This window comes from Coloeus monedula, assembly GCF_965178545.1.
Source record: "Coloeus monedula genome assembly, chromosome: 4".
Lineage (NCBI taxonomy): Eukaryota > Metazoa > Chordata > Aves > Passeriformes > Corvidae > Coloeus > Coloeus monedula.
This window is the reverse complement of record NC_138784.1, coordinates 67,101,649-67,128,644: the sequence shown is the minus strand read 5'-3', so window position 1 is coordinate 67,128,644 and position 26,996 is coordinate 67,101,649. Positions and strand designations below refer to the sequence as shown.

Genomic DNA, 26,996 nt, shown 5'->3' with positions numbered 1-26,996 from the left:
TAAGGCTGCAGTATAATACAAAAGCCAAGAAATACTGGTCAGAAAAAATCTCTCCATATGAGTTTTATGGGTTTTTTTTTAAGAGTGAAGATATGGTTTTAGAAATATCACTAATTTTGTACCTAATGAATATACAAGTCACTAATCACTTTTTCACAGATCATTGATGTCTTTGACTCTGTAATTACAAATAGCTCATTAGTACTTCTATTAAAAGATATGTTTCTGTATCATCAATACTATATGCAATTTTTTAGCCTAATGTTACAGAATGTCATATGTATATGGAGAATATATAAGGATATGTAATACATGGTTATAATAGTCCTGCTGTCTTCAATGACACAATAGATATATCTAAAATTAAGCTGATGGATCAGACTGTATCTTGCAAAGACAAATCCCTGCAAACTTCCCTGCTTGTGTAATCATGCCAATACTAAAAGACTCTTAGGCTAGAGCAATGCAAATAAAAATCTGTATTTCTGTTCTGCTCAAAGTAACAGGAAAGTGGATGTTCAGGTCACAGTTCAGCATTTGGTGTATAGTCAAGCACCACTAAATACACGAGTGGTACAAATAAAGCCACACATTTTCTTTTGTGGCTTGCTAATTCCAGATATGCAGTATTCAATATTGTTCAGTAGCACTGGGCCCAAAACTATTACTGAACGTAAGGGGAACAGGTGCTAAAGCTTGAGAGGTTTTTAAATGCACCTAAGGCTTTTGTAAAATGCTTGTCAAATCAATCTTAGTGGGAATTTTGCAGGTACATTCACTGATATAGAAATAAGACTTTGAACTAAAGGCATGTTCACACTATAAAGTATCAGTTTAAACTTGTTGCCAAATTATGAAGAATTGGATTTTAGTTTTGTTTGGGTTTATTATATTAAAACAAGCTGCTGCTACAGTTTTGCATGTAACTTGGGCCTTTAGAGAATAATGCAAACGAAGAACTTCTTAAAAGTCCCAAATTTTTTTCTGAAAGTAGAAACTTGGGTTGCTACTGAATAACTTTTATTTGTAGTTCAGTCCATGCTAGACTTCTTATTCTTCCTAATGCCTCTATTTCCTTTGATTCTGATATTAGAAACTACCCATTATTCATGTTTTCTTTCATCTCTGTTCTCATTTTCTCTTACACTGCTTCCTCTGTGTTCCTAACTCTGTAAATTCTGGATATGCAGACAAGTCATGGTTGTCCAAAATGCCAGGTAGAGTGTATTATCTTCCAACTTTATACTCTAATTTTTGTATGCATGGATGAGACAATGAGCCTGTGCATTGAACTGCAGATTTCTCTTGAGTTCTGATGGCATGAAACTGTGGTATGGTTTTGCTTTACATTTTCTAATGAGGTCATTTCCAGGAGTTGGAAACAGGTAGTTAATTCTCCTTGGTGCATTATCCTAAGGCCAAACTCTGATGACAAGCAAAATTTCTTTTGAAGTATGAAAGAATTTAGTTCCGAGATATCTAAAACTTCATTTTCACTCACTGAAAGTTGAAAAATAATTAACTATGAATTTGTATCAAGATTTTGAATGTTGTTACTGCCAAGAGAAACATGGTCTGTTTGGTAATAAAATGGAATATTTTTCTCTATTTACCTTGCACAATGTATAGACATTAAAGCCAGGTATAACTCTAGATAATTGCCCAGATGGGCAATTAAATCTTCTTGACCACATAAGTGGTTATTTGTGGTAAACAAAATTGAAATGTAATTATTGAAATTACAAGTACTTTGTTTGTCCTGGAAACATAAGGAAAACTCAGTTCTCAACATATGCTAATATCAGCCCAGGCTAAGAACATAAGAAATACTCCAGCCCCAATTTGCATTTGTCTAAAAGTAAAAACCTGACTAAAGAAGTGAACAGATTAATTTCAGTAAACAAATTTCTATAATCTATCTGTTTCTTCATTACTAAAATTATTTAATTAATGTTAAAATCACATATTTCCTATGTGTATTCTATTACACTTTTTAATACAGTTATTCTATTATTCTTCTTTCATTGTACTTAATACGTTGCATTATATATTAATAAATTATAATTAAGGAATCAGAGAGAAAATATAAAGAAAAGAGCTATGCAGCTTGTATCTTTTCACACAGCATAGTCCTTGAATTTAAAATGCAAATTATTTCACATTAAGTGACATACCAGTGACTGGTTTAATGAATGCATTTTATTAAAGTAACTTCATCTGTTAATCTGTAAATTGTTGGGGGGAAGGTGCATCAGTGGTATGAACTTAATACGTTTGCCAGACCCTTCCCTTCAGAGGCCTAGAAACCTTCATCTGCCACCCAGTTTTGGCTGGTTCTGCACCTTCCTAGAAGAGGCTTCCCTCTGCAACAGATAGAGACTACAGATTACATGGATGTGGGCTCAGGCTGCCTTCACAGTTTAGATCCAAATATTCCGTGGACTTCACTGGAAATATTTCAGAGCTACCATGTTAGCAACACTTTTGTATTTTGTCACTGCCAGCTCTGGAACTCAACACTGCATGAATCACCTTCTCACATACTTCAAAAAAGAATCAGAAACTTTGAAAAGGTGATGAAGTTCTACTATTGCAAAAGGAGATCCAAGAAAGGAAAGGAAATGTTGATGTCATTTTCTTGGCTGAGTGTGCAAAAGACTCTCTCCCACTTTCTTCAAAAATGAAAGTATATCTGTTCCCTAAAACCAGTAGATCATAAGACATCTAATCAGGATGTTCTAGGCAGGGGGTGCTTTTCTCATACCAGAGAGTAGGAAAAGAAGGCTACTGAGGTGCTTTAAAATTTTAACTGCATCACTTAATAATATTTGCCATAAAAATCTCATTTCAAAATGGATTCAGATTTTGTATTTCAGCCTTCTTTCCAAGATATGTAAAGAAATAGCTTTCTGTGAGTTTCTTTTTTCATATGGTCTTGGTCCCCCTAGATTTTAAATCACTCTTGCTGTTCTGTGCTCTGGCTTTTAGAACTCACTGAACTCTGAAGAGCTGCTGCTTTCCTGTCATAAGCAGAGGTGAACAGATACTTTGTTTCACAGGTCCCAAAACCCTTCACATTCTTCAATAAACTGAAAGACACCGGATAGGAAGATTTCCAAGAAAATAAGTGGAAATACGTAGAATGACTAGAGCAAAAAATTTGAGGAAATATAGCTGCAAATCCCTTTCACTTAGAGATATCAGGCTAGTAGGCAGCTTGGATACAGCCACCTCATTTTGGAGAATAAAGCCACTCTGCTATCCAGATTAATTAAATGGGATCACTGCACAGCAGAATTGAGTTTATAGAGTGAAACTGCTGGTGCTGAACATTGACATACACCTGTGCCAGTAAAACACAAGTATCTTTCACATAACCATAAACCAGAATTGTTCCAATCTGGTAGCAGGTGTGGTACATCATTAGTGACTGGCTGATGAAATGAATTCCTGAGTGCTCCTTCTCAGTTAATCTCATATGGAAAGAATTAATTCATTAGTTCTGAGACCATGCCTTGTGTGAACCAAAACAGTTAAATCAGAAGTGAGAACTGTACACTACCAAAAGTTATTGTAGGGGAACCATAAAAGAGTCTAATATGGCATATACAAATCATTTTGTGCCCTTTTGTCGTAGTGCTAGAGAACAGTCCTGGGAACATTTTGTTTAGTAATCTATGTAGCAGATATATACTTGCAGACTGAAAAAAAGAGTTTCTTTAGCTTAAATCTTGTGGGTTTTTCAAAAAGACTCTCATATTCTCCTACCCAGCTTTTTTGAATTGTCCATTAAAATTTATGTCAAATTAAAATTGGAATGAAAGCAAATCTAACATCAAAGCTCACAGAGCTAGGTGAATCCATATTCTGTTAAAGATTAGTATATTGCTTTCTCCATACTCAGGAAATGTAAAGTACATTAGAAGCCATTAGTGAATCTTTTAAAAAACAGATTATGCAGCCAAACCTTTGTTCTTGACTATTGACAAAAAAACCCCAAAACAACGTGATCCTGATGCACTTTTATGTTTCTTTCCAGTACAGTTAGAGGGATAGGCAGAGAACAGGATCAATAAGAAATTAGTGTTTCAATCATTAACAGGATATTAGTTACCTTATGGCATTCATTAAATGTGTCTGTGAGCTGGGATTCCTGTAATTAGAGATTGCAGCCTATAAATATAACGAATATGTGCTGCTTTAAAGTGCTAATGGGATGGTCCTGGGAAAGAAATCAATGCATTATCACCTCAATTTAGAATCAGAGCCCAATACCTACAATGAGAGGACAAAGTCTATGTGCATGGGCTGCTTTAGCTTGAAATGGTTTGAGGCAGAGCAAGCCTGCTGAAGATTCAGAAGATGTTTTAAAAGACTAACTCAGAAAAGCGTACCAAAGAAAACATCCGAAAGGCTGTCATTGTCCTCTTGTAACCCTGAAATGTTGCAGAAATGGAAGATACAACTTTTTTATATTTCTGGTTTTTGGTTTGTGGACATTGTTGTTTTTTTTTTTTTTTTTGTATTAGAGCTGAAATAAAAGATTGCTAATGTAATGTTTTCTTTTGTTCAAATTCAGTGCTGAGTACAAGCGGAGGACTAAGTACATACAGAAAAGCTTGAATCCTGAGTGGAATCAGACAGTCATTTATAAAAATATCTCCATGGAGCAGGTGCGTGACTGGTGGTGCTCTTCAGTGCTTTTTGCTGCTTTATTATTGGCATGGTCTGCAGTGCTCACAGTGAAGGGAGCAGTGCTACTGGCAATTCTGTGAGCCCCTGTAAAATCTTGCCAGATTTAGGAAAAATTCAGAATTCTTTCCTTGCCTCTGATAGATCTTACTATGGCAATACTCTTTTCTTGCCCTTCTACTCATAAAAATGGTAATTTGTGGGGGTTACACTCATAATCATAAGTACAGACATGACAATTTAAAAAATTATTATGGAATAAATTGATGAGGGAATAAATTAAGACATAAATTTCTGAAGTAGATGCAGAAATCAGAATCACTCTTTGTTCCAAAAGCCATGCAAGCTCACACAAAGCACAGTTTCTAACACTTTTTTATTAAAAAATATTTTAAAAATGTAGAGATACTTTTTTAGATTTATCAGCAATTTATATCAATATCTTGAGATAAGAAACACGTGAAAAAAAATTGGAAGATATTTGATTTCCTTGTCATAGAAAGATTTAACTCACATCTGGGAAGTATGTCTGCGGAGTCTCCTCTGTTTCTTGGTGGCTTCCTAACTCCAACTGTGCTTCTGAAGCACTATGAGGCAACTGAGTCCTCTACTCCTCCATCTATCCTCATAAAGGGTTTTTTACCAACTTGAAAAAGATATAATGGGCAAAATAATGATCAGTTCATTTTTTTTAGTTATGAAGTATGTTTTATAGAGTACTGGATTTGCGTTCAGTCCTGAATCGTTTTGCCTTTCTTATTGTTTTGTTCTTGATACTTTCAACTTCACTTTACAATGCCATTTAATCTTTCAGTACTTTTTAAAAGCCTAGAATAACCAGGCTCTTTAGTGAATAGATTTCCCAATGCTTTTAATATACTTCTCCATCACAACCCCAAGACCTCAATATAATCTTCCCAATTTAAAATTTCATTATTCTTTCTTCTTGTTCATTGAGAGGAGCGTAGATTAAGATACTAATTTTTGCATGGAACAAAACCCTTCCCACAGAGAGATTTGCATGGTTGCTCATGCAATCTTCACATCTGGACTTGATAGACAGTAGCTCAGATTTACTTCAGAGGTGTCCCGTTGTAGGTAGTGGTTTGATGGGGTTTTCTCACTGCTTCCTGTAGGCTTTTATAAATGGTAGCTCATTGACAATTAAAGCATCCAAAAAAACCAAGCTGATGTTTGCCTAGCTGCAATATAAACCTTAGGTCTTCTTGGTTTGGCAACAGGGTTTGGTAAGTCTTTCAATATTTCCAAACAGCTTTTCATCTAAGAAAGATTCTTCAGTTTTCTTAATTTGCTTGGGGGTTCTGCTGTGGCATTTCACAGAGCTGTTATTAGAGTGCTGAGATGTTGTACATTCAATGGCTGTTTGGTGCTTTGAAAACGGATAATGATGTTAATCTAGGATTTCTTGGACAGTGATTTTAATGCCAAAAAAACTCCTTATATCTTTGATGTCAGTTTTTTGACCATTATTTGATGAAATTTGCAGTTAGTTTGCATGTTGAATTCCTTGCACTTTTGCTTTCTCTTTGAAAATCTCCTCCTTTTCCCTTCCTCTGAGGCTGTTATGCAGTGTTTATGATTTTAAGTAAACTTCATTTGAGGTCCACATATCTTCTATATTTTGGTGTCTTGTCACACAGAATTGTGCGCAGAGAATACTGTTTCCTTCCATCCCTTTCCATGGCTTCTACCTACTGCTAAGATATTGGGGTGTGTGACTTTTCTCCTATAAAATTCCATGCCCTGTCTTAGAGAATATACAGTGAAGCACATTTCTAAATCACAAATATTTCAGTGCTGATGATAAGTACCCTTTACAGTCTGAAGAACTCTCACCATGTAAGAGACCATCATTTGTACTCATAACCCTCAAAAATATATATTTCAAAATAGTTAAGAATGTAAATAGAAATACAAGACAATAATTGTATTAGACTGAGAATGAGCATTCTGTTCACCAAATAACCAAAACTGCATCACACACTGTTACAGAGTTAGCAGTCACATTCAAACATAAATTCATGAATTTTTATAAATAGTATTTCTTCAAAGAAATATTTCCTTTCCCTCCATGCTTTTTTCTCTCTATCAAATCATGTGTTGCTTGCTGACAGCAAATAAGTATTATTAAATATTTCCTAATATAGTTCTTTTAACGTCACTGTCTAGACTTTAGCTGGTGGTACAATTTTTCATTTTCCTTTTCTCTTTCATAAACTAGCTGAAATTCAAGTGAAAATAATTATAGGAAATAGATCACTCTTTGAAATTAAACAGACTTTTTCAAGGTCGCAATGACTTGTTTTATCACATTTATAGCAAATTTTACTTTGACAGTTGGAGAAAAAATAAATTAAACTGTGAATATTTAGTAATTTAAGGTTTTTGTTAAGTAATAGAATGGAAATAATTACAATTTGAGAGGAAGGCTGAGTACACAGATTACAAATGTTGTGCAGTAATTGCTAACTCTAGTCCAATACCTACTCAAGAGCATGAAAAGAAGCATTAGAGTAATTTAAGGAGAAGATGGTAAAAGATGTAAGTTCTCTTGCTGGTGAGGACATTGGTATAATATATGACCACACTGAAAGGTGTGGCTTTCTTTGCCTCAATTTCTTGCTTCCCAGAAAGCAAATAAAAGCATTTCCTTATATAAAAAAATTCCACAAAGCAAATGGTTTTGCTGTAAGTTATGTCTGTAATTTGAAAGTAATATATTTAGAAAGAGTAATATTTTCAACATCCTTGAGTGATATGGAAGCCTATGTCTTATTTCCCAAAGTAAGGAAATCTTTCATATGAATCAGTAAGGTGTTGGTATTTAAATCTTACTTGACATTTGGGACAAAAGAAAGTAAGTTCCTAAGTGACCTATAAAAGGTCTTTTTGTCCTCCTATGTACTAAAATACAACAATATAGAGAAGAGAACAATAAATTAAATATGAATGTAAACAAAAATAACTGCAAGAGATTACCTGATGCACCACATTAATTTCTACTCATCAAACTTCCTGACTGAAATTACAATATTTTGTATTATTTCTGTAGTAATTATAGTAACATGCTTTTACCATAAAGGAAAAACAAGCTGCATTAAAATTATTTCTTTCCTAATGCAAATCCTTGTATAAAATTTTCAAGGAATATGTGTTAAATATTTTAAGTAGTGCATATTTAGCTACACAGGCAAAAACCATCCATAAAAACACCCAGACATTTAAAACAAGAAATAAGCACTTCTGTACCTGTGGTGTTGGTTATGTGACAATTATACCTTCCATAAGAGACAATATTTTTCACACTGGCTTTTTCTGCTTAATCCTTCATTTTCTTTAAAATATGACAGTCCACGGAAGCCTAAAGCTAACTGGAGTTCACGTGCAGTAATGTGCTTCTAGGTGGATTTTTATCTATTTTATTGTGTTGTTAACTTTTTTTTCCCACAAGGCTAAAGCTGAAATCAGTTATTGTTTGGTAACACTTTTTTCAGAATATTCTTGGAACTCAGATGACATTCAGAATATGTGCAAACTGTGTTCCTTCTTTTTGTGACACTTTCTCATTTTCCTGTTGGTACATTTCCCATCTGCAGAAAGCCGTGGTCAGACAGATAGAGGGTTCCTGCTGGCCATTTCACTATTGCTGTCTGTTATATTCCTGATGAGCATCTGAACTTCAGGATTCACAACCAAAAACTGATTGATGTAAGGCAGAACCCTACGTTGCTGTGATGGTATAATGGCTGCTTTTAAAATCAGCAGCCATTGAACGCTCTTTGCCACCACAGTGCTACATAAATATATCTTCAGAAAAGCAGATTTTCCTCTTCTGTGAAACTCATTTCATGCACTCTGCCCAATAAAGGTCTTCCATGGTTTTTCATTGTCATAATATTTTACAAAAGCTTTGTTAAATTAAAGGCTTAATATAGATTTTACAAAGAATTACAAAGTACTGTAAGTTTTCATCACAGTTTTATTATCACACTGTTGCAAAGAAGCTAGCAAAGTATGGCTGCAGTTACTTGAAAATCTTTTCTATTTTCCCCTTTCTACCAAAAATTCTTCAAACCTTAGGGGTTTTTTCCCCATTTCCTGGATCTATACATTCTTCTCTCTGTCCTTGCATGGTCATCAAAAAGAAATCTCCTCTCAAAATAGCAACAACTGTGACAATACATTTCTGAAAAGAATTTGTGCTATCCCTTTTTTAAATGGTAAAATTACATATACTTAATATAGCACCTAGCAGAAAATTGTATCATCCAGGAAGCCAAAAGCATCATGAACCAGTGGGTGCTCAGCTCACTTTTTCAGGTTATTTTTCATGTTGCAGTTTCAATACTGTCTTGGAACAGCAAAGAAAAGGTATTGTATTCAGTCAAGGAAATCAGTTTTAGAAATATTCTGTAAGCAATGTTCAAAAAAGAATCTTTTTGTTCAACTTTTTCTTTCATTTTTGCAGGATATTTTTTAAAAGAATGCTTAAGAAGAATATTGCCTAATTATGTAAGAATAAAACAGAGAAAGATTAAAGAATTGCTCTCAAATATTTTTTTAAAAATCTTAGCTTTCAAGTCATGCTGTTGCCTGCTTAAAGAGTACGTTGTTGATGCTAAAAATAGTTCAGTTCCCCCTTGTGTGGGTTTTCCAGGATATGCTGATTTAAATTTTCTTTTCATAGTTATTGGCTTTGCATAGTTGTGCATTTTTTCTAAAGTTGGCTGGGAGCAGAGGATATTCTGAGTACATAATAATGAGATGAAATTATCATTGAAAGGCAATTGCAGGTTATTAGGAACTGTCTTAGTCTGTGTTGCATTAAACCAAGGGGCAGTGGAGGGAAATTGATGAGATCATGGTGCTAATAACACCAACACTGTGGGTTTGATCCTGTACAGACCATGCACTTAAGAGTTGCACTCGATGATCCTTGTGAGTCCCTCCCAACTCAGAATATTCTGTTGTTCTGTAAATAGCCAAGAGTGCTTTCTTTGCAAGTATATGCAATATGTACAGTAGTTGGTATAGCTTATCATTCTGAGCAATGACTTGATCCTTTGTTGTCCCTCTATCCCCAGCAGACAATTAATAGAGCAGTGAGTGACAGGTTGCTTGTTAGGATGACGACCTCAACTATCACATTAGAATTCTTCTGACTTCTTTTATTCAAGTATGTGAAGAGTCCTGTTTTCCTCAGTAATGCTTGGATTCTTCACTTATAACTTCTCAGTGTGACTTTGCAGACACCCTACAACCCACAGGATTTTGTTCTCTCTTTCAAGCCACATGAATTTATTACTGCCTTTCCAGCCACCTTATAGCCTTTTGCGGCAGCACACAATATCAGTAATCAATCCTGCCCCTATATGTCCCCAGAGACCACTGGAAAAACACTCAGATCAGTGTTTACAATAAGGTCAACTGCTTTGGTCAACAGTTTCTCTGTCTTGCGCTCTCTTGTTGTATAAAAAGACTTACTTTTTTCTTACTGAGGCCTATAGAAGAGTGCTTGACACAGCTATCATGCTTAACAAGATCTGCAGATAATGGATTTTGACAGCTGTCATTAATACCCAACAGTACAACTTGTCCTGCATGCCTGGATCACTTGCAGACTCTCATTGACTACACTGAATTCTGTAGGTATTAAAGCCTGATCTTCACAGATGAGATTGTGTCAATAGGGTGTTTGGTATGATACATTTGAAATTCGCACTCATATGCACTTCAGGAAAAATGTCTGAGTTCACATGACTCAGATCTGATGATGAGAAAAGCTGCAGGAACACAAAAATGGGGCTATAAAATCAGTTGGCTCTTGCAGTGTACATACATTCTACCCAAAACAACTTGTGGAAATTCCCAAAATAGGACCGAGCACAAGCCCATTTGTCTTGATAACAAATAGCTCCAAATTATTTTTCTCAGAACAAGGTTGATGTGAGGGCAAAAACTGCCTACCTGTCACTATGAAAAAGGAAACATGGAGGAAATCATCTACAGAAACCACCATAAAGACTTATCTGAAGTTTATGAGGTTAATTATCCTTTTACTTGAATTGCAGCTGAAAAAGAAAACACTGGAAGTGACTGTCTGGGATTATGATAGATTCTCCTCAAATGACTTCCTCGGTGAAGTGAGTATCTTATTTCTTCCTCTCTACTAGTAATAACTGCAGGCTGGTATTTGGAGACTGTTCTCTTCCAAGGTATGATACATGTGTTAAGTAAAACCTTTTTTGCATCCCAGTTTTATTGTTGTCTTCATAACAAATGGTCATGATTCCTTTAATTTAGACATGAAAGATATACTCCTTTTATCTTGATTAACTGGGGGCAAGTTAATTTAGGACCCAACAAAATGTTAATTCACTGAAAATTAATACTTTTTTGAGTGTGAGGTAGTAACAACCTTCACAGTGACTCCAGGGGGAATTCTTGTTATGACTGAAAGCTGTCTGCCTTGATTTTAGCATAACACAGGGAGGCTGTGGAGGTATTAGTCTTTGTAAATGATTAAAGGATTAAATTCTGCCATCAAGCCATATTTTAACACATGCAAAAGTACCTTCAAGTATGAATAATTTAGTCCTGCTGATAAGTCTCATTTTTAACATTCTGAAATAGAAATATCATTACCAAAGTATGACTGAAGGCAAAATCTAATCTTGTAATTACTAATAAATGAGATGAGTGCTCATGGGAAGAAGGCTTTCTCTTTAAAATACAAATAAACAAACATATGCACATATAATACAGAATTACCAGCAATAACTATGATATATAAATAATTAAAGACATTATTACAAATAAAGATTATAATTAGAAACAGAAGCACAGGAAAATCAATCAGTCATACAGACTGAGAGTATCTGGGCTGACTCTGCATTTGAATTCTGCAAAAAGCCACACAGTTCAGCTCCTGTTCCCCTTTGGGTAACTACTAGACTGAGCAATCAGTGTCACTATTTGAACAATTACTAAAATAAATGTATAGGAAGCTGCTTCATGATTACTTATTTCCTGCATACTGTGTCCATATTCTTGTTGAGTTGAGCATGTTTGTCCAAATGCAGGGCTTTACTGAATATTTACATCATTGTTTTTTATGACATTTAGAAAAAGGGTGCTCCAGCGACCGCTTCTACATGAAGATTTAAACCTTGCCCCTTCAGATTTTTCAGCCTCTATAGATACTTTTTTATTAATTTTGAAAGCAGTTAGGGAAAAAAGGAACAGAAAAGACTACCCAGGTGTCTCAGCACCAGGATGTCCAGAGGAATCCTGCACCATAACATCATATGTGGGATATCCAAACTGTGCCCCAAAGACTTGCTTGAATAGAGCCAGCAGGACTTGTGTGCCTCAGAAGAAAAGTGGCACATCATGGTCCACATCCATGGAAAGTGAAACCTCTCCTCCTACAAAGCAGAGCCCCCAGCCTATACTGCCTATTGGGAACAATCCTCAGCCATGCTGTCTTCCAAGTCATTCTCAAAGCTATGACCAAAAATCACAACAGGGAGCATGCTGAATAGTTCATCTGCTCAGATTAATTATAGGCCAAACCAGAAAGACCAAGACAGGCCACAGACAACCTATGAAACTGAAAGGAAAAAAGGAAAGAAAAAAGGCTTTTAACATAGAAACCACCAGTTGTTAGGTGACTTCCCCATCCCTAAACTTGGAGAGGCTTTCTTTAATTCAGGATCTTGTACCAAAGTGACAAAAACATTGTTCCCTGAGGTAATTGCACACTTTATTTGTCTAGCAGTTTTAAAACTTCCCTACCTGACATCAGTTTTAACCCTCTCACTTTAGAGCCAAATGCAAAGCTGTTTTTGACCTTCCTTCATTCAAGACTCTGTGATGAATTTCAGTACTTTACATCCCTTGGCCCTCTCACAACTGCAAGCCTATTAAGGGAGGAAGGGTCCTTATTGGTGCCAATGCTCTTCTTTTTAACTTTCTTTTTTTCAAGAAATTTTACAGAATTCCGGCTAACAATGAAGGGGGCTTAGACCAGATTTCAGCTATGTTTGGGAGTTTTTTAGCCAGGTTATTTATTTCATTTCCACATTATCAATGAACCTCCTTTTTTTTTTTTTTCTCAGTAAAGTTTAGAGGCCTAAATGGTCTGTTGAATTCTATTATTTTAGTGAAATGCAAGAGTAACCCTGATTTTTTTCTTTTTGTCACTGCTTCTACATATGTGGATTTTTTAAAGACTCAAGAAGCATGAGTCTTTAAAATTTATTGATGACCTTAATAAAAACAAATATAGATCTCTTTCCCCCCTTAAAAGCACTCATAAAAGGGAGAAAATTACACTGCCTTATTCTCCTATTAGAATATGTCTGTCCAGAGGCAGAATGGCTGGATGTCTTTTTAATGTCTTTTTAGTGTAGCTGTCAAGCTAGTGCTCACAAGCTTCCCTCTAAACTGCCCAGTCATCTTTGTGTGGAGCTATGCCACAGTCTAAGGACTCAGCTCATAGTCCTTACTGCGGTCCTGGTGAGAAGATATATTAGTTCAGACACATCAATATGCTACTGAATCTGCGTTTGGGGTCACAGCATGCCCAGAGAATCCTCAACCTGTCAGCACACAGCCTTATACCCTTCACTCTTACACTTGACTGCAACGTCTGACAACTCAGCTCTAGTCTCTTCTGCTGTATGCAATCATTAATAGGTCAGATATAGGCCATATATCATACTTTGATTTATTTGTAGGTATTGATCGAGTTATCCAGCATCTCTCAGCTTGACAACACTCCTCGGTGGTATCCTCTTAAAGAACAGAGTGAAAACATTGATCATGGGAAGTCTCACTCTGGACAGAGTAGCCAGCAATCTCCAAAACCATCTGTCATCAAGAGCAGAAGTCATGGAATCTTCCCGGACCCCTCCAAGGGTAGGAATGACTTGGTGCACCTGATATGAAATATTTTCCCAGATGATGGGAAAACCTTTGCTATGTGTAAGTTCTAAAAGAAAAATAAAGATACTGCTATGAAGTTTATATACATTTTTATTAAAAATCCATTTATCTCTGTGATTAATTAATTGGAGACAAGGCTTAAATTGTCTCAATCTTTCCAGACAGCTTACTCAGAAATTGTGTCCTTAAAACAGCAGCTTACAGACCCTACGTTCTTTGCACATCTGCTGTAGATTCTGTGCCCTTTTCATTTTCTTGGTAGTCTTGGGAAAATTCAATACCTATTTAGCTTCCTATTTTTCATGTTCCTTAAATATTCTATGGATTTTTTTCATCTGAAAATGGCACGTTAATATTTTATAGAACAACTCTTATGCTGCAATAATGAATATGCATTTCCAGCCAATAATAATGGACTGTTGCATATCTCTATTGTATTGGAAATCAGTGGAGCTGATATACATTAGTGTTTACAAAAGCAGAATTGATTTCAGTGTCTCCTGCTCCAAGAAATTTATCTCTAATTCTTTTTTTTATACTAAGTAGTCAGGGGACAGGTGCTCTCTTAAAACACATTCTATGCCATATGAAAGCAAAAACCATTCCATCTACAATCCAGATGAGAGCCCCAGAGGGACAAGACTCTGCTCCATCTCCTCTCTATTTCTCTGTGTAACATTTTGCCAGGGATTGGTGACTATATAAGATGTCTGAATTAGAGGTAAGTATAGGAGCTATTGTAAGTTAGGCCATGATTTTCATGGCAGCATTATTCAGGATAAACTGACATTCACTAAATGTTTGGTACTGGTGTAGGTGACACTGGTAAGCCTTGACTTACTAGAGAATAGAAAGCACAAAACACTACGGCATCATTCCACCAGTTTGAGCCAACACAGGAGGTCTAATTCACAGGTGATAAAAAACCAATACTAAATAAATTATTCCCTGGGCCAGGGAACAGTGGGGAAGTAGAAAATGATGCTTCATAAGAGTTTCCTAATCATGATATATCCTGATACTTTAAATGGAATGGCATAGCTTAATCTTTATTCCTTGTTCTTGAATTCAGCTAGAAAGACCAGTCAAGAGAAAGAGAACGAAATTGTTTGTTTTTAATAAATGCAAGAATTGTGCTTCTTCATTTTCCTGGTAGACATGCAGGTGCCCACCATTGAGAAATCCCACAGCAGTCCAGGGAGCTCCAAATCTTCTTCTGAAGGACATCTCCGCTCTCACGGTCCATCTCGCAGCCAAAGCAAAACCAGTGTCACTCAAACTCACCTTGAAGACGCTGGGGCAGCCATCGCCGCTGCTGAAGCAGCTGTGCAACAGCTTCGCCTTCAACCAAGTAAAAGACGCAAATAAATTCCTCAGCATGGCAGCTTAATGTTCATCTGTTGCCTTTTTCCCTGCTGTCCTTCCCTTTTTGGCTATTTATTTTTTTCTGTTCTTGGCACACTGTGCTCACTCTGTTCAATGTCTTTCTTTGTGTGCCTGTGTGTGAATACATATAATTACAATATACTCTTGTATTTAGAAGTCTTTTATTTATTTATTTATTTTAATTTGTAAAGACTGCAGTGAAACTGGCTGTTTCTCCATCAGTCCCTTCACTCATGGTCCATGATGTTCCATAGTTGTGCATGACTCACAGAGAAGCCCATTGTGTTTTGATGTCACTAAATACCTACCAATGAAATAATCAAAACCTGCAGAGATGCAACTGCCAGCTCTTCAAATTGCACACAAGACTGAGACCACATTAATAACAGGATATATCTATAAGTGGTAATCATGAAGGACAGTACTATACACACAAAAGAAGATTTGAAGTTAAAGAAACTCTTTTTTAACTGCATGGCTGAGATTTCTATTTTTGAAACATGACTGTAAATATCTATTTTATTTTTTTTTGGAAAGGAAATATAAGGCAACCTTCTTTGTATCTCAGATAAGATTGTGTTAGTGATGAGCAGAACAGAAATACAGCAAAAACATTAAATACATTAAGTGCAAAACCATTAAACACACAAAGCCAGTAACAACAAATTTCGACAATGTTGTCAAGTTAGCAAAGGGAGTTGAGAGCTAAGTCAGGTGTCACAGTTCAATTTTTTGAGTAATTTTTTGCCTTGGATTGATTAAAGGTCAAGATAGATTTCATCTGACAACTTCAGATAGGTTTATGAATTAGAACTATTCCATTCAAAAGGATTACTCTCCAGAGCATACTTCAGACCAGTATCTAATTGCTAGCTGAGGGTTTAGTTGATGGCAAATCAAATCTCTCTGACTGTGGAGTCATTGTGTTTGTCTTTAGGATTTGTTGATATGCCATAAACTCACCATGGTATAATGCAAAACTGGGGGAAAATTATTTCCCTTGTCTTCACCATCATTAAAGAAACAGCCAGTTTTAATACTCTTTAATGCTGTGCATGTGGTGTCCCTTTGGTGTTTGAAAACACTACTTAAATACAGAAAAAAAACCACTTCTGTTTGCATGAATAACATTTAAGCTGGTTCCATCTGAGGATACATACTCTGGGTTTCCATTTCACCCACACTGCCACAGCAGCACATAAAAGCGGTCAGTCTAATCATGCCAGGAAGCAGCACAGACACAGCATAGCAGGAGTCCTCCCTATTCAAAGAACTCAGTCTGACAATCTGCCTCCACCAGCCAATGACAACAAAGACCAAAGCCAACTAGCCCTCAGGAAAGTGATGTCTGATGGACCAGTCAAGCCTGAAGGAGGTGAGCAGAAAGACATGGTTAAGAAACCAACTACATCCCAAATACTTCTTGCCATGTCAACTAATTCATTGCGACATTTAATTATTTATTTTACCCCTCCATTAAGTGCTGTAAATGTTAACATGAATCAAGAACTCTGCTTGATTTTTCCACCTATCAGCGCATAAATCTATAATGAAAAACTGTGCTAATAAGCGTTATGAAACAACAAATGTGTGCACTTTCATTCCACTGGAGTACTTAAGACTTCTGTTGAAAAATAGTATAGCTTTGCTCATGTTGTTGCCTAATAAAAAGCATGCATCCAAGCTGGTCTGCTTAAGCATGATTGGACATTTCTTGTACTGTGAGTAAAACTGCACATTTTTGTTTCTGAAAATGTAATTGGGACAGTAGCAATTCCTGTTTCCTCTTCCAACATAGTTATCATGTCAACAGTCATTAGCATAGATAATTTTTCAAACCACCAGTGGAAAGGAAAGGAGTTTTGATCCATGTATAGCTCAATCTCTTGATAATTTTCCTATCGGCATCTTTAAAAATTATTTTCTACTTGTAGGCACCTGTAATACCACATATCACCAATTTATTCCCTCATCACAAATAAAGAGCCAGAATCTCAATCAGTTCAAATTGCCACTGTTCTTTTGATTTCTGGAGCATCTTGTTTCTTTCCATGGAATCTGAGGGATAATCCAAATAAATGTACTGACTGAATTCCCAGATGTTCTCTTGTGCTGTAATCCCTTCCTAAGATCTCAAGATTCATTGAAGGTTTTTCTGTCAACACCATTGCACACATTGGACAATACAAGCTGGCTGAGAGGGCTGCAGGAGAGAAGGAGGGAATGATACTTCAGACAATATACCCTAAAGTCAACAAGTCATTCAGACAACTATTGTGATGTTAAAACAACTAATTACCAGGGCAAAAGTAACAGGTATATTTAAACATTATATTTAGAAATGACAAGATTTTTCTTAGGAGAGCCTTCAGAATTCTTCCATAAATTCATGTATTTACACACGTGTGCATACACACACACACACACACACACACATATACACACATACACATTGTCTTACTCTACAGCTCAACTCCAGACCTCAGTTCAGGCATAACCAGGGTATGTCGTGGTACAAGCTCAGACATCATGTCTGAAAGCTGCATACTACTCCTGGGGTGTAGACCATTCAAAGCTAAATAACTCTTATGATCTTTTGAGGTGTCATGCCTGTAGAGTTTTATCACAAAGACTCGTAGCCCTATGGTGATGTCTTTTCACATAGACAGGTAATGCAAAACATTTTACTTGTGATATAAGGTTGAATTAAGGTTCAGATACACTTTTATAATGAGGAAATAGTGAGTCTGTTGGCTTCAAGTACCTGTGCCACAAAACTTTTATTCTATCTTCTTTACTTTTAAAATTGCAAAAAGGATGTGTATTGATATGTACTTGGCTCAGCAATATGGGAGTCATCATAGAGAGTTATGGGAATAAGAGTCCACATTATAATAATGAGAATCCACACTAATATATCAAAAAGGTTAGAATTACTATGAAGAGATGTGGTAGTTTTGTCCTTTTACTTCCGACAGATAAACACAATGCATGGTCACCTACACAATGTTTGCAAGTATGGTTTCAGACCTGTGAGATGTTTTGGCTTCTCCTTATTGTACCAAAGCTAGTTTGTCCAAATTTATTCATATGAGGTGGGCCAGTAGTTACCATTCTGAGGTTAATGACTCTCATGACTTTCAGCAGGAATAAAAAGCAAGATGATTTCACTTTCACAGTTCTGTGGAAGATGAAAGTAAAATGAGATGAGTCTATGACCTCTAATGGAAAAAAAAACCCTAAATATACTCAAAACAGCTTTTAACTTAAGGGCTTCTTTCTGGAATGAAGAGATGATAAAGGAAGGAGACGTTTCCCCTGCATTTTAAAAATCCTAAAAATTGAGACTATTGTGAACAATGAATATTAGAGCATCATCAGTTTCCAAGTCCATTCCTAAAGAGATGATGCATGTTTGTGGTACCCACCTCCATTTCTTATTGTTACCAAGCAAAAGAACCCATCAGGAACTGGTTTTAGTAACTTGAACAGTCATCTTGGCAAGTTAGAATTTTTTGTCACTAAGTCTCAAAGCCCTTTACTAAGGAAGCCAACACAGATAATCCACAACATTATGTTTTTACCATGGCTATTTCTCTGTGCATTTATTAAAGAACAGCACCTTTTAGAGGAGCTGTTTGGGTTTTTTTCAGCCCAAGCACACAATGGTGATAGAAATGATTCTATGCTGTGAAGTCCTTCTGTGCCTAAGATGACCCTCAGAAAGAGTGCCCTCCTTTAATCTACTCTCTCAATAGCTTTTTTCTCTTGAATTGAATTGGCTCTTGAAAAAACAACAAACCGAACAAGACAGGAACCCTAAGTCATTCTCAGAATGTCTTAAAGAAATCCTTCTCTACTTCTGATTTCTAGGATCTTTTCTATTGGATGTATTTTGTCAGGTATTAGTTATGTGTCAGTTAAGAAGTAACAAGGAAATCATAAACAAAACCAGCACCTATAGTATAAATAGCATATTTTGTGAATGCAAAGGTCTTTCATCAGGTTTTTATTGAACTGAACTCTTTCTGTATTCCTTTCAAAGAGTAAAAAATGTATTTTAATCAATCTGCTTTAAAATTAAGGTGAAGATGCAACAAAAAACCATTGGTTTTTGTTCAGAACCTTTGTAAAATCCAACATTCAGCTACAGCAGTTAATTAAAAATAAACCCTGAAGTGTAATTTTGTCATCGCCTGTGAGAGATAAGAGTGTGATCTGCAGAGAAACCAATTGCATACTACACATTCCCATCACTTCCCTCAGAAAGGAACAATAACATTTCAGAGCCAACTCTTTGAAGCCAGAAGTTGCGAGGGATCCAAGTCAGAGGAAGAGAGCAGTGCTTAGGCTTGAGTTAATTTGATTTAGGTTTTGTGCAATATATGAATCATTACACATTCACATAAAATTAAACACATTCCTTTCAACATAAATCTGTGTATTAGAGTTTATCCACCAGATGAGTCAGTTTTAGACACAGTGTGAATCAGTCCACCACCTTTTCAGTCAGTAATTTATCCTACAGAAGGATCTTCTCATTATATGGAATTTTGTTGGTAGGTCACTTATGTTTAAAATATAATAAATTATTTTAGAGTTCTTCAGATACTTGAAAAGTTGGAGATGTTCCAATGATTATCGCCAGTTCTCTGGATATATGAATATAAAAGAGTAGGTGTATTTGCAATATAATTTTTACTGATTTTCTACAAAAAGTCTCTTCAAACCTAGTTTATAGTTTTAAAGGAACAAACAACATGCTTTAGTTTTAATACGTTCCAATAAAGTGAATAAGAAAGACAAGGAATGGAAAAAGACTTCAGCATCTGTGTTAAGCAGAAAGGTGCACCACCTCTGCCTCACTAGAATAGAAATTGTAGCTTTCAGGGAAATAAGTTCAGAGCAAAAAAATAAAAGATACTGTTCATCATGTAGTCATGGTTTATCTACATAACTGCTCATTTTTAAGTGATACAGTTTTATAGGGACCTATGCTCTCTACGTGGATGTAGCTTAATGTATAATATTTGACGGGCTTGTCCCTATTTACAGAGAAAAACATGCCAGTTTTTCCCTGAAAAGGACAATGATTGTACAATGAAAAATCAATTCCTTTACTACATTAGAATATCCAAAACAACTACATTATTTTGTGACCTAATAAGAGAAATTCTAAAAATTTATTTTGATTCTTCCTAGGATCTTTGAAGAACAGTAAATTAATATTTAAGTAATAAATAGCTCACTAAGTGAATTTAAGTCTCAACACCATTGTAGCCCTCTACATTTTTTATTCTTTCCAACAGACACACATAAAAGAGAAGCTACATGTCAATATGCTATTGCTTGTGTATCGTTTGTTGATGGCTGCCATATGCAACTCCTCTTCTATTTGGCTCACATTAAACCAAACAAACAAACAAGCAAACTGCCAAGATAAAAACACTGCTATACTCCTGACCTGAATTAGTTAGCATAGATCATATTAAAGATCTAGAGAAATTGTCATGTGTTTCAGTTAAAGATCCAAACATACCTGTTAATTTAAGGTAATTCCAACATAATAATTCTACAGCAATTTCTGTCTATTTTTCAATAATGGATAGGTTTTTTCAAGCTCAAACCTCTAGCAATTTAAAATCACATTTCCTTAAAACCTCCTCTAACACATATACGTTGTATTATTTATTTTTGTCCCTGAAAATGGCAGGGGAAGGGGGGGCAGGGGGAGGAGGAGGGGGGAAAATGCAGCACCACAGGATCTCACAGAGAACATTTCGTCTTTTATGTTACACATCTTCCATCATGACACAACAGCTTTTCTGGGATATCCTAAGATGAAACTATGTTCCAAACAGTTGTACATCAAGTGATTTAGTACTGATCAGGGGAGAACTACTCTCAGAGCTGATACTGTTATCTAGAATACCTACGATAGCAAGACTGTACATCAGCGTTTTCAGAATTGACCTCAATTAAGCCTATCAATTTAAATGTCTTAAAGAATGCCTGTTTAAATAACTTTAGTTTTAAAGGCAGCACACCTGCTTATAACTGCCTTGAACCTACAACTTTGACAAAAATTCACTTAAGAGTCAGCATAACATGTTAAAGCTACACAGAAATGTGATGTGATGCATGCCTCAAGACATTATCATCACTGTAGAACCCATGACACAGGTCTGAGCCAGCACTGTGTAATTTCTAGCCACTTAGCTGCAAGAAATTAAAATTGACATGAGTTTTCCTTATCACTAAGTTCTATTTGCTGGCTTTAGCAACAATAGAGTGAAAGGAAATTGATTCCTAGGTTTTATAAATCTTCTGAATTGGATGTGATTGTGGTTTCAAACACCTGCTTATTTGCTATCACTCTTGGTCTATATCCATTTTCACACATTTAATAGGCGATGCCATGTTTTAATTTCCTACATTATTTTAGGATATTTCCTTCACACTTAAATAATTTACAGCCCAAAGCTGCTTAATGACTCATGTCACTAGTTTCTTAATTTCCAAGTTAAATGGGCTTTCATGTTGCTACAAATAACCCATTTCCAAGGATCATTATCAAAACAAGAACAGTTCGTCCCCACTCTCTGCAGATAGCAGTAATCTGAGGCTGTCTTTTCAGCCTTGTTTCAATCTAATAGCTGGCCCATTTTGCTTTAGCTATTCTTGCTATTTACTCTTCTACCATTTTAAGCTGACATGTAATTTCAGGAAATTGCTCAGATTCTTCATTTGATAACTCTTATTTCAAAAGTCTTATTTCAAAAGTCTTATTTCAAAATTCTGTAGGGTAGACTAACCCTACAGAGTGCATGGAAAATTATTTCATCAGAATTGCTTTGAGGGTTAAAGAAATACTTCAGAATAGTTTAAGAAGTGTGGTTTTTTTCTGTTACTCAGATCAAACAGTAAATTTCTCTGTAAAGGGTTGTGTTGAAATTTCACAAAATATCCCTGCTCAGTGTGTGGTCAAATCTGTGTCTAATATACAGATGTGGCTGAAATGGGTGAGACCATGGCTTAAAGTCCTGTTCAGTATGAGGCAGCCTTAAGAAAATAAACTATCTGAGCTGACCTGAGGTAGATGTGTTTGATCACCAGTTGTTTCTGCATCCCCATTCTGTTGCCAGTTCACAAAGGATGCAACAAGCGGTCCCAACAACAGTTTTACCCTGCAGAGCCCTACAGAGCAAGCTGGAGCAGCCCTTGCTTTTAGTACTAGGAAACACTTCATAAAAAACAGGGAAACTGGCATTTGGGGCAGTTTGAGGCTAGAGCACTTGAAACACTACAGAGTGTTTCAAGTGAAAGGCTACTGCGAGTGAAGGGTAGCCAAGCTTCTGCCAAAAGACACTGTGTATGAGATGCCCAGTCTGTTGGTCATCAGAAAATTACCCACAGCAGATTGGTGCTTTCACCTTCTCCCATGAGCTTGCATCTCTTAGAAAATTCAGCATGATGCTTTCAGCCTTTTTTGTCACCCAGAGTTTCTCAGAAGACTGACAGTTCTAAAGAACAATTTTTTTCAAGTAATTAGAGGTCAATTCTGGAAACGTAATCCTGAGTCCATACTTGAAGGTGTTTTTCCCTCCTCCTGTTTAGTTCACAAACAGAACCATCATTCCCAATGTGTTTTGACAGTGCATTTCTGCTTCTAGATGGAAACTGGAAAAGGGGAACATCTACAATATATTCACCCGGAGAAAGTGCTTGTTGAGTCTGTTCTTTTCTCCATATGAACCATAGAACTGCCTAGTCCACTTTTCCAAATTTATGTCTTAAAAAAAAGTCCATTCACTGTAAAAGAACGGCTGGAGTGGCTGAGAATCCTGGATTGTTTCCATTTTGCTGCTGACTGATTTAGCAGTTCCTGGCTGTTGGTCTTGTGTGAATGATATATCTTCCTTATATTAGGTTTTAAAAAAGTTTCTCTGTTGTCTGTTGAAAACAGACTTTTCCAAAAGATAAAGTGAAATCATATGCCTTCCATGCTTTCCTCTCTTATTGATTTTAATATGATATTTTCTTTATATTAAGATGTGACTTACATGTTTTCCTTGGTTCTAAAAGTTTATTTTCTAACTGGGTCCATAAGCCAAAGCATAAGAAAGAGCACATTTTTGCCATACTAACAATAGATTTAAAAAATAGATATAAAAAGATGGCCCTAAAAAGTGGGTGCTTACCTTCATTTTCTTGAAACAACAATTTTCCAAGAAGGCATAAGGGAATACATGCTCAAACATCATCCTGTTGAATTTTTTTCTTCTTCCTGTAAACAGTACAGAGTACAAATGGCATCTACCTAACCATTATAATTTTTTCTTGGGAAACCCTGGTCCCACACCAGGTATAACATTATCATCCACTTTCTTGGAATCTGAAATAATTACTGTAAGCAGTTGAGAACTTTTCTAACCCATTTATATATTATTTACTAGAATGGTTGAACAGAAATGTTTGCTCATGCCAGAACCTGTAAAACAGGCAGTTTAACAGAATCACTCAGAGGCAGCATTAACACCACATTTCAAACTACTAAATGTGACATATGTACCCATTAACACCCATTCCAAGTAGAGAACATTTAATCTCATCAAGGGAACTACCAGCTAAAATAGGATTAACAGATGAAAATGAAATCAAACCACAACAATAGCTTTGTGTAATAGGAAAATCTGTGCCCTATTTCAGAGAAAGCAGCTCATATTAGAATTTTAAATTTTCACTTCCTATTTCTATTCTTCATAGTTTGATGGCTGGGCAGCCCAGACATCATTGATACTGCAGTCCTTAAAAAGTGCCAAGCACCTGATAAATTGTGCAAAGAGTTTACAGAAAAAGGGCTGGAGGGGGTGAAGGGATATTTGCTTTCTCCCAGAGACAGGCCAAATGAAGGTGGGTAATGACCTTCAGCTGAGCTTTGTCTTGTCCATCCGCTGAGGCCTGAGGAGCCTTTTCTCTAAAAATGTAAGGCTTTAAGAATCATACATAATTGACAGCAAGACCTTGCCTACAACAAGTATTTTAAAAGTTGTCTAAGCTTTCTAGGAGTTTCTAAAAGTTGCTTAATGGGTTGGTTGGGTTCTTTTTTTTTTTTTTTTTTTTTGGGGGGGGGGGGGGATGGGAGGGTGGGTTGCTTAAGATCCAGGAAATAATTTAATAATTTGAGAAAACAAAGGGCAAGGAAGCAATGAAACATAGCTCTTCCATACTCTGGATACGGAAAATTACAATGATGGAAATTGCCTTCACCTGAGTTCCTATTCAGATACACATTGTAGATTTCAGTAAAGCAAGACTACACCTGTGTAATACCAGATGAGAATATCCAATCTTTCCAATCTTTTGACCCAAGTGAGTCCATACAAAACTGTTCCAATTCTACAGACCAAAGCACCTCCTGCCAGAACTTTGATGTCAAAACCTGGGGACTAAAGCATTTTCTAGCATAGGCACCTGTAAGCAGAAGCTCTGTAACTCAGAATTAACCCGCCCTAATACCATAATTAAAAGTAAAATTAAAACAAAATATAATGAAATAGTTTCTTGTCCTTATGTGAATATGAACCCAACTGATCAAGCAAGGTGGAAATTGTTCTGACACTTTCAGGACTTCACAGACCATATGTAGACTGGTAAGACTAGAGGAGCAACACAGTGAACTCTGACTTTCTTGTTAAAGTTTCTAAGACAATGTTTGCATGTATTCCAAGAAAAAGGGCAAGACTGCAAGAGACTGTGCAGACCAGTTGCTTGAACATACGAGCATGGAAAAAGTTCTATCTTTCCACATAGAGTAGAAATATAGCCACAGTTATACTAACCCTCAGGGAAAATATCGTCTGGCAAGAAACATTGCCACATCACCAGAACTTCCAAGTTTCCTACATAACCAGCAGAAACTTAGAGGTCTGGATGTATCTGTAAAAATACAGACATGTAGAAAATGTGGGTGTCTCACAAGTTATGAGATGATCTCTGTAGCCAGATTCTGAATTTGTCACGAAACCAGCTGTAAATCTATTTGTGGATTTCATTTCGTGTCACAAACTGACACTGTGGTTCATTACTTTCATAGAGCAGACAGGAAAAAAAATAATAACATTAAACTTTAGAATTTTCAAAATCCAGTCGTGAATCTAAACTTGGATCCATTGTAACCATTCACCAAGTGATCTTATGGAAAAAAACATCAATATGGAAAATGATGTGAATTAGTGAAAACAGTAGAAAAACTAAAAATACAGCATACTGAATGTGTAATCAGGATACAGCTGTTTCAAAAGAAACAGCTATGGGTTGATTATAAATAGATGAAGCCATTTCCAAAAGCTTAACTCAAATTTTCTGGATGGAACTAAATTCTAGGTTCTTACTGGTTTTAGAAATCCACCAGTAAAGATACAAGAAATTACTTCAGACACTATCTTTTACAGCAAAGTCAATAAAAACAAAGCCCAGATATGAAAGATCCTTTCAGGCCACATATGTTATGGTGGAGATATATGCTACACTAAGCAATATCCTGCCTAAGGGAAGGACTGAAGATGTTTTTCTATGCTGGCACAATACTGTGTTGGCTTCTGTGGGTTTTGCAGATGTGTTGATCTCCCATTTGTACTCACCTGTGAGGCATTTTTCACACCATGGCAAAAAAAAGAAAAAAAAAGCCAACAAAACAACCCAACCTAAAGGAACCCTCAGAATTCCAAACAGAAAACACTAGGAGACATACAGGTCATGTAAACATGATGAGAACTGAGGCTATGAATTAGTTTGGGACAGACATGAGAGAGACACAATTCAGGCTGTTGAATACAGGTCAACTGGCAATAATACCCTATAATGGAGAGATAGACCTCTCATCTCTGAAAACTCACTCTTGCCCAGCGTTTCTCAGCAGCATTTTGCTGACATGTCAGCACAGGCATAGGAATTCACTCACAGTACCACCAGCTGAAAGGGATAGAGCCACCACTGCACACAGCCACCCCAGATGGCTGCCTCTGGAAAAACATGGGTGTCTTTCCTCCAGGTGAGATACTGAGAGTATCTGCTAATAACATTATGATTTTAAAATTTATTTACATCCAAGAAGGCAGCCTATGATTGTTGTATAAAATAATGGTATAGAGTTAAAGAATAATTTGATCTGAAAACAATGTAGACTGAGAGATTCCACTTCTGGCTGTGGGCAATAATGGAACAAAGAAGACTAATAGAGTTGTAAAGATTAAAAAATTATGTGACAGTTTGGTTTACCAGTGAAGAATCACTGTGGAGAGTAAGAGGTCTGTCTTAACTCAAAATTTGCCCGAGGACTGATGATACAAGAATTGCTTCGTTCATTGCTTCTAGTTCAAATTACTCACCTGCTTTTTCATTATGTTTGAGGAGTTACACTCAGCTTCCTGGTCCCATGTCAGGCAGCATGCAAGAGTCTTCACTAAAAATATTATTCAGTTAGTCATGCATAAAAAATATTGATTGCCAGTTTAAAGTAAGACACTGTTGGGGCTCTGGCTCTTATTAAATCTCCAGTTAGATACTTGACTAATTTATTTTTTAAGGAAGAATTGCTTTTAACTGCCTACGTAGAAGTTTCACTGTTCAGCAAAATAACATAAAAACCTAATTAAGTCTTCACAAAAAAATAACTTTGCAAAACAATATTTTCTAGCTTCAGTGTATACGCTCAGTAGGTTGAAGTAGATGAAACATGACAACAGCAGATGGTATTCAAGGACATTTAGCAAGAAAATCCCCAAATCTGTATTAATATCCCCAGACAATTGCGTTATTCAATATGAGAATAGTTACTCTATTGTTCCTGTATTAATTGCTATGTGTAATTTCACCGTGTCCTTTTTCGTTTATATTTCTCAACTTGCTAAATGCCAAATACTGGATGATTTGTTCATGTAGTGCAG

At 36.1% G+C, this 26,996-nt stretch overlaps 1 protein-coding gene across 1 annotated transcript in view; it reads left to right on the top strand.

Annotated features, from left to right (window-relative positions):
- Positions 1 to 26,996, top strand: part of PCLO (piccolo presynaptic cytomatrix protein) — a gene marked incomplete at both ends in the record, with an annotated part of 318,636 nt that overhangs the window by 247,514 nt on the left and 44,126 nt on the right. The window contains 6 exons of the mRNA XM_082280339.1: positions 1,191 to 1,217; positions 4,580 to 4,673; positions 10,785 to 10,856; positions 13,455 to 13,635; positions 14,819 to 15,013; positions 16,241 to 16,423. Coding sequence (XP_082136465.1) covers positions 1,191 to 1,217; positions 4,580 to 4,673; positions 10,785 to 10,856; positions 13,455 to 13,635; positions 14,819 to 15,013; positions 16,241 to 16,423 — 752 coding nt within the window. The remainder of the gene's footprint in view (positions 1 to 1,190; positions 1,218 to 4,579; positions 4,674 to 10,784; positions 10,857 to 13,454; positions 13,636 to 14,818; positions 15,014 to 16,240; positions 16,424 to 26,996) is intronic.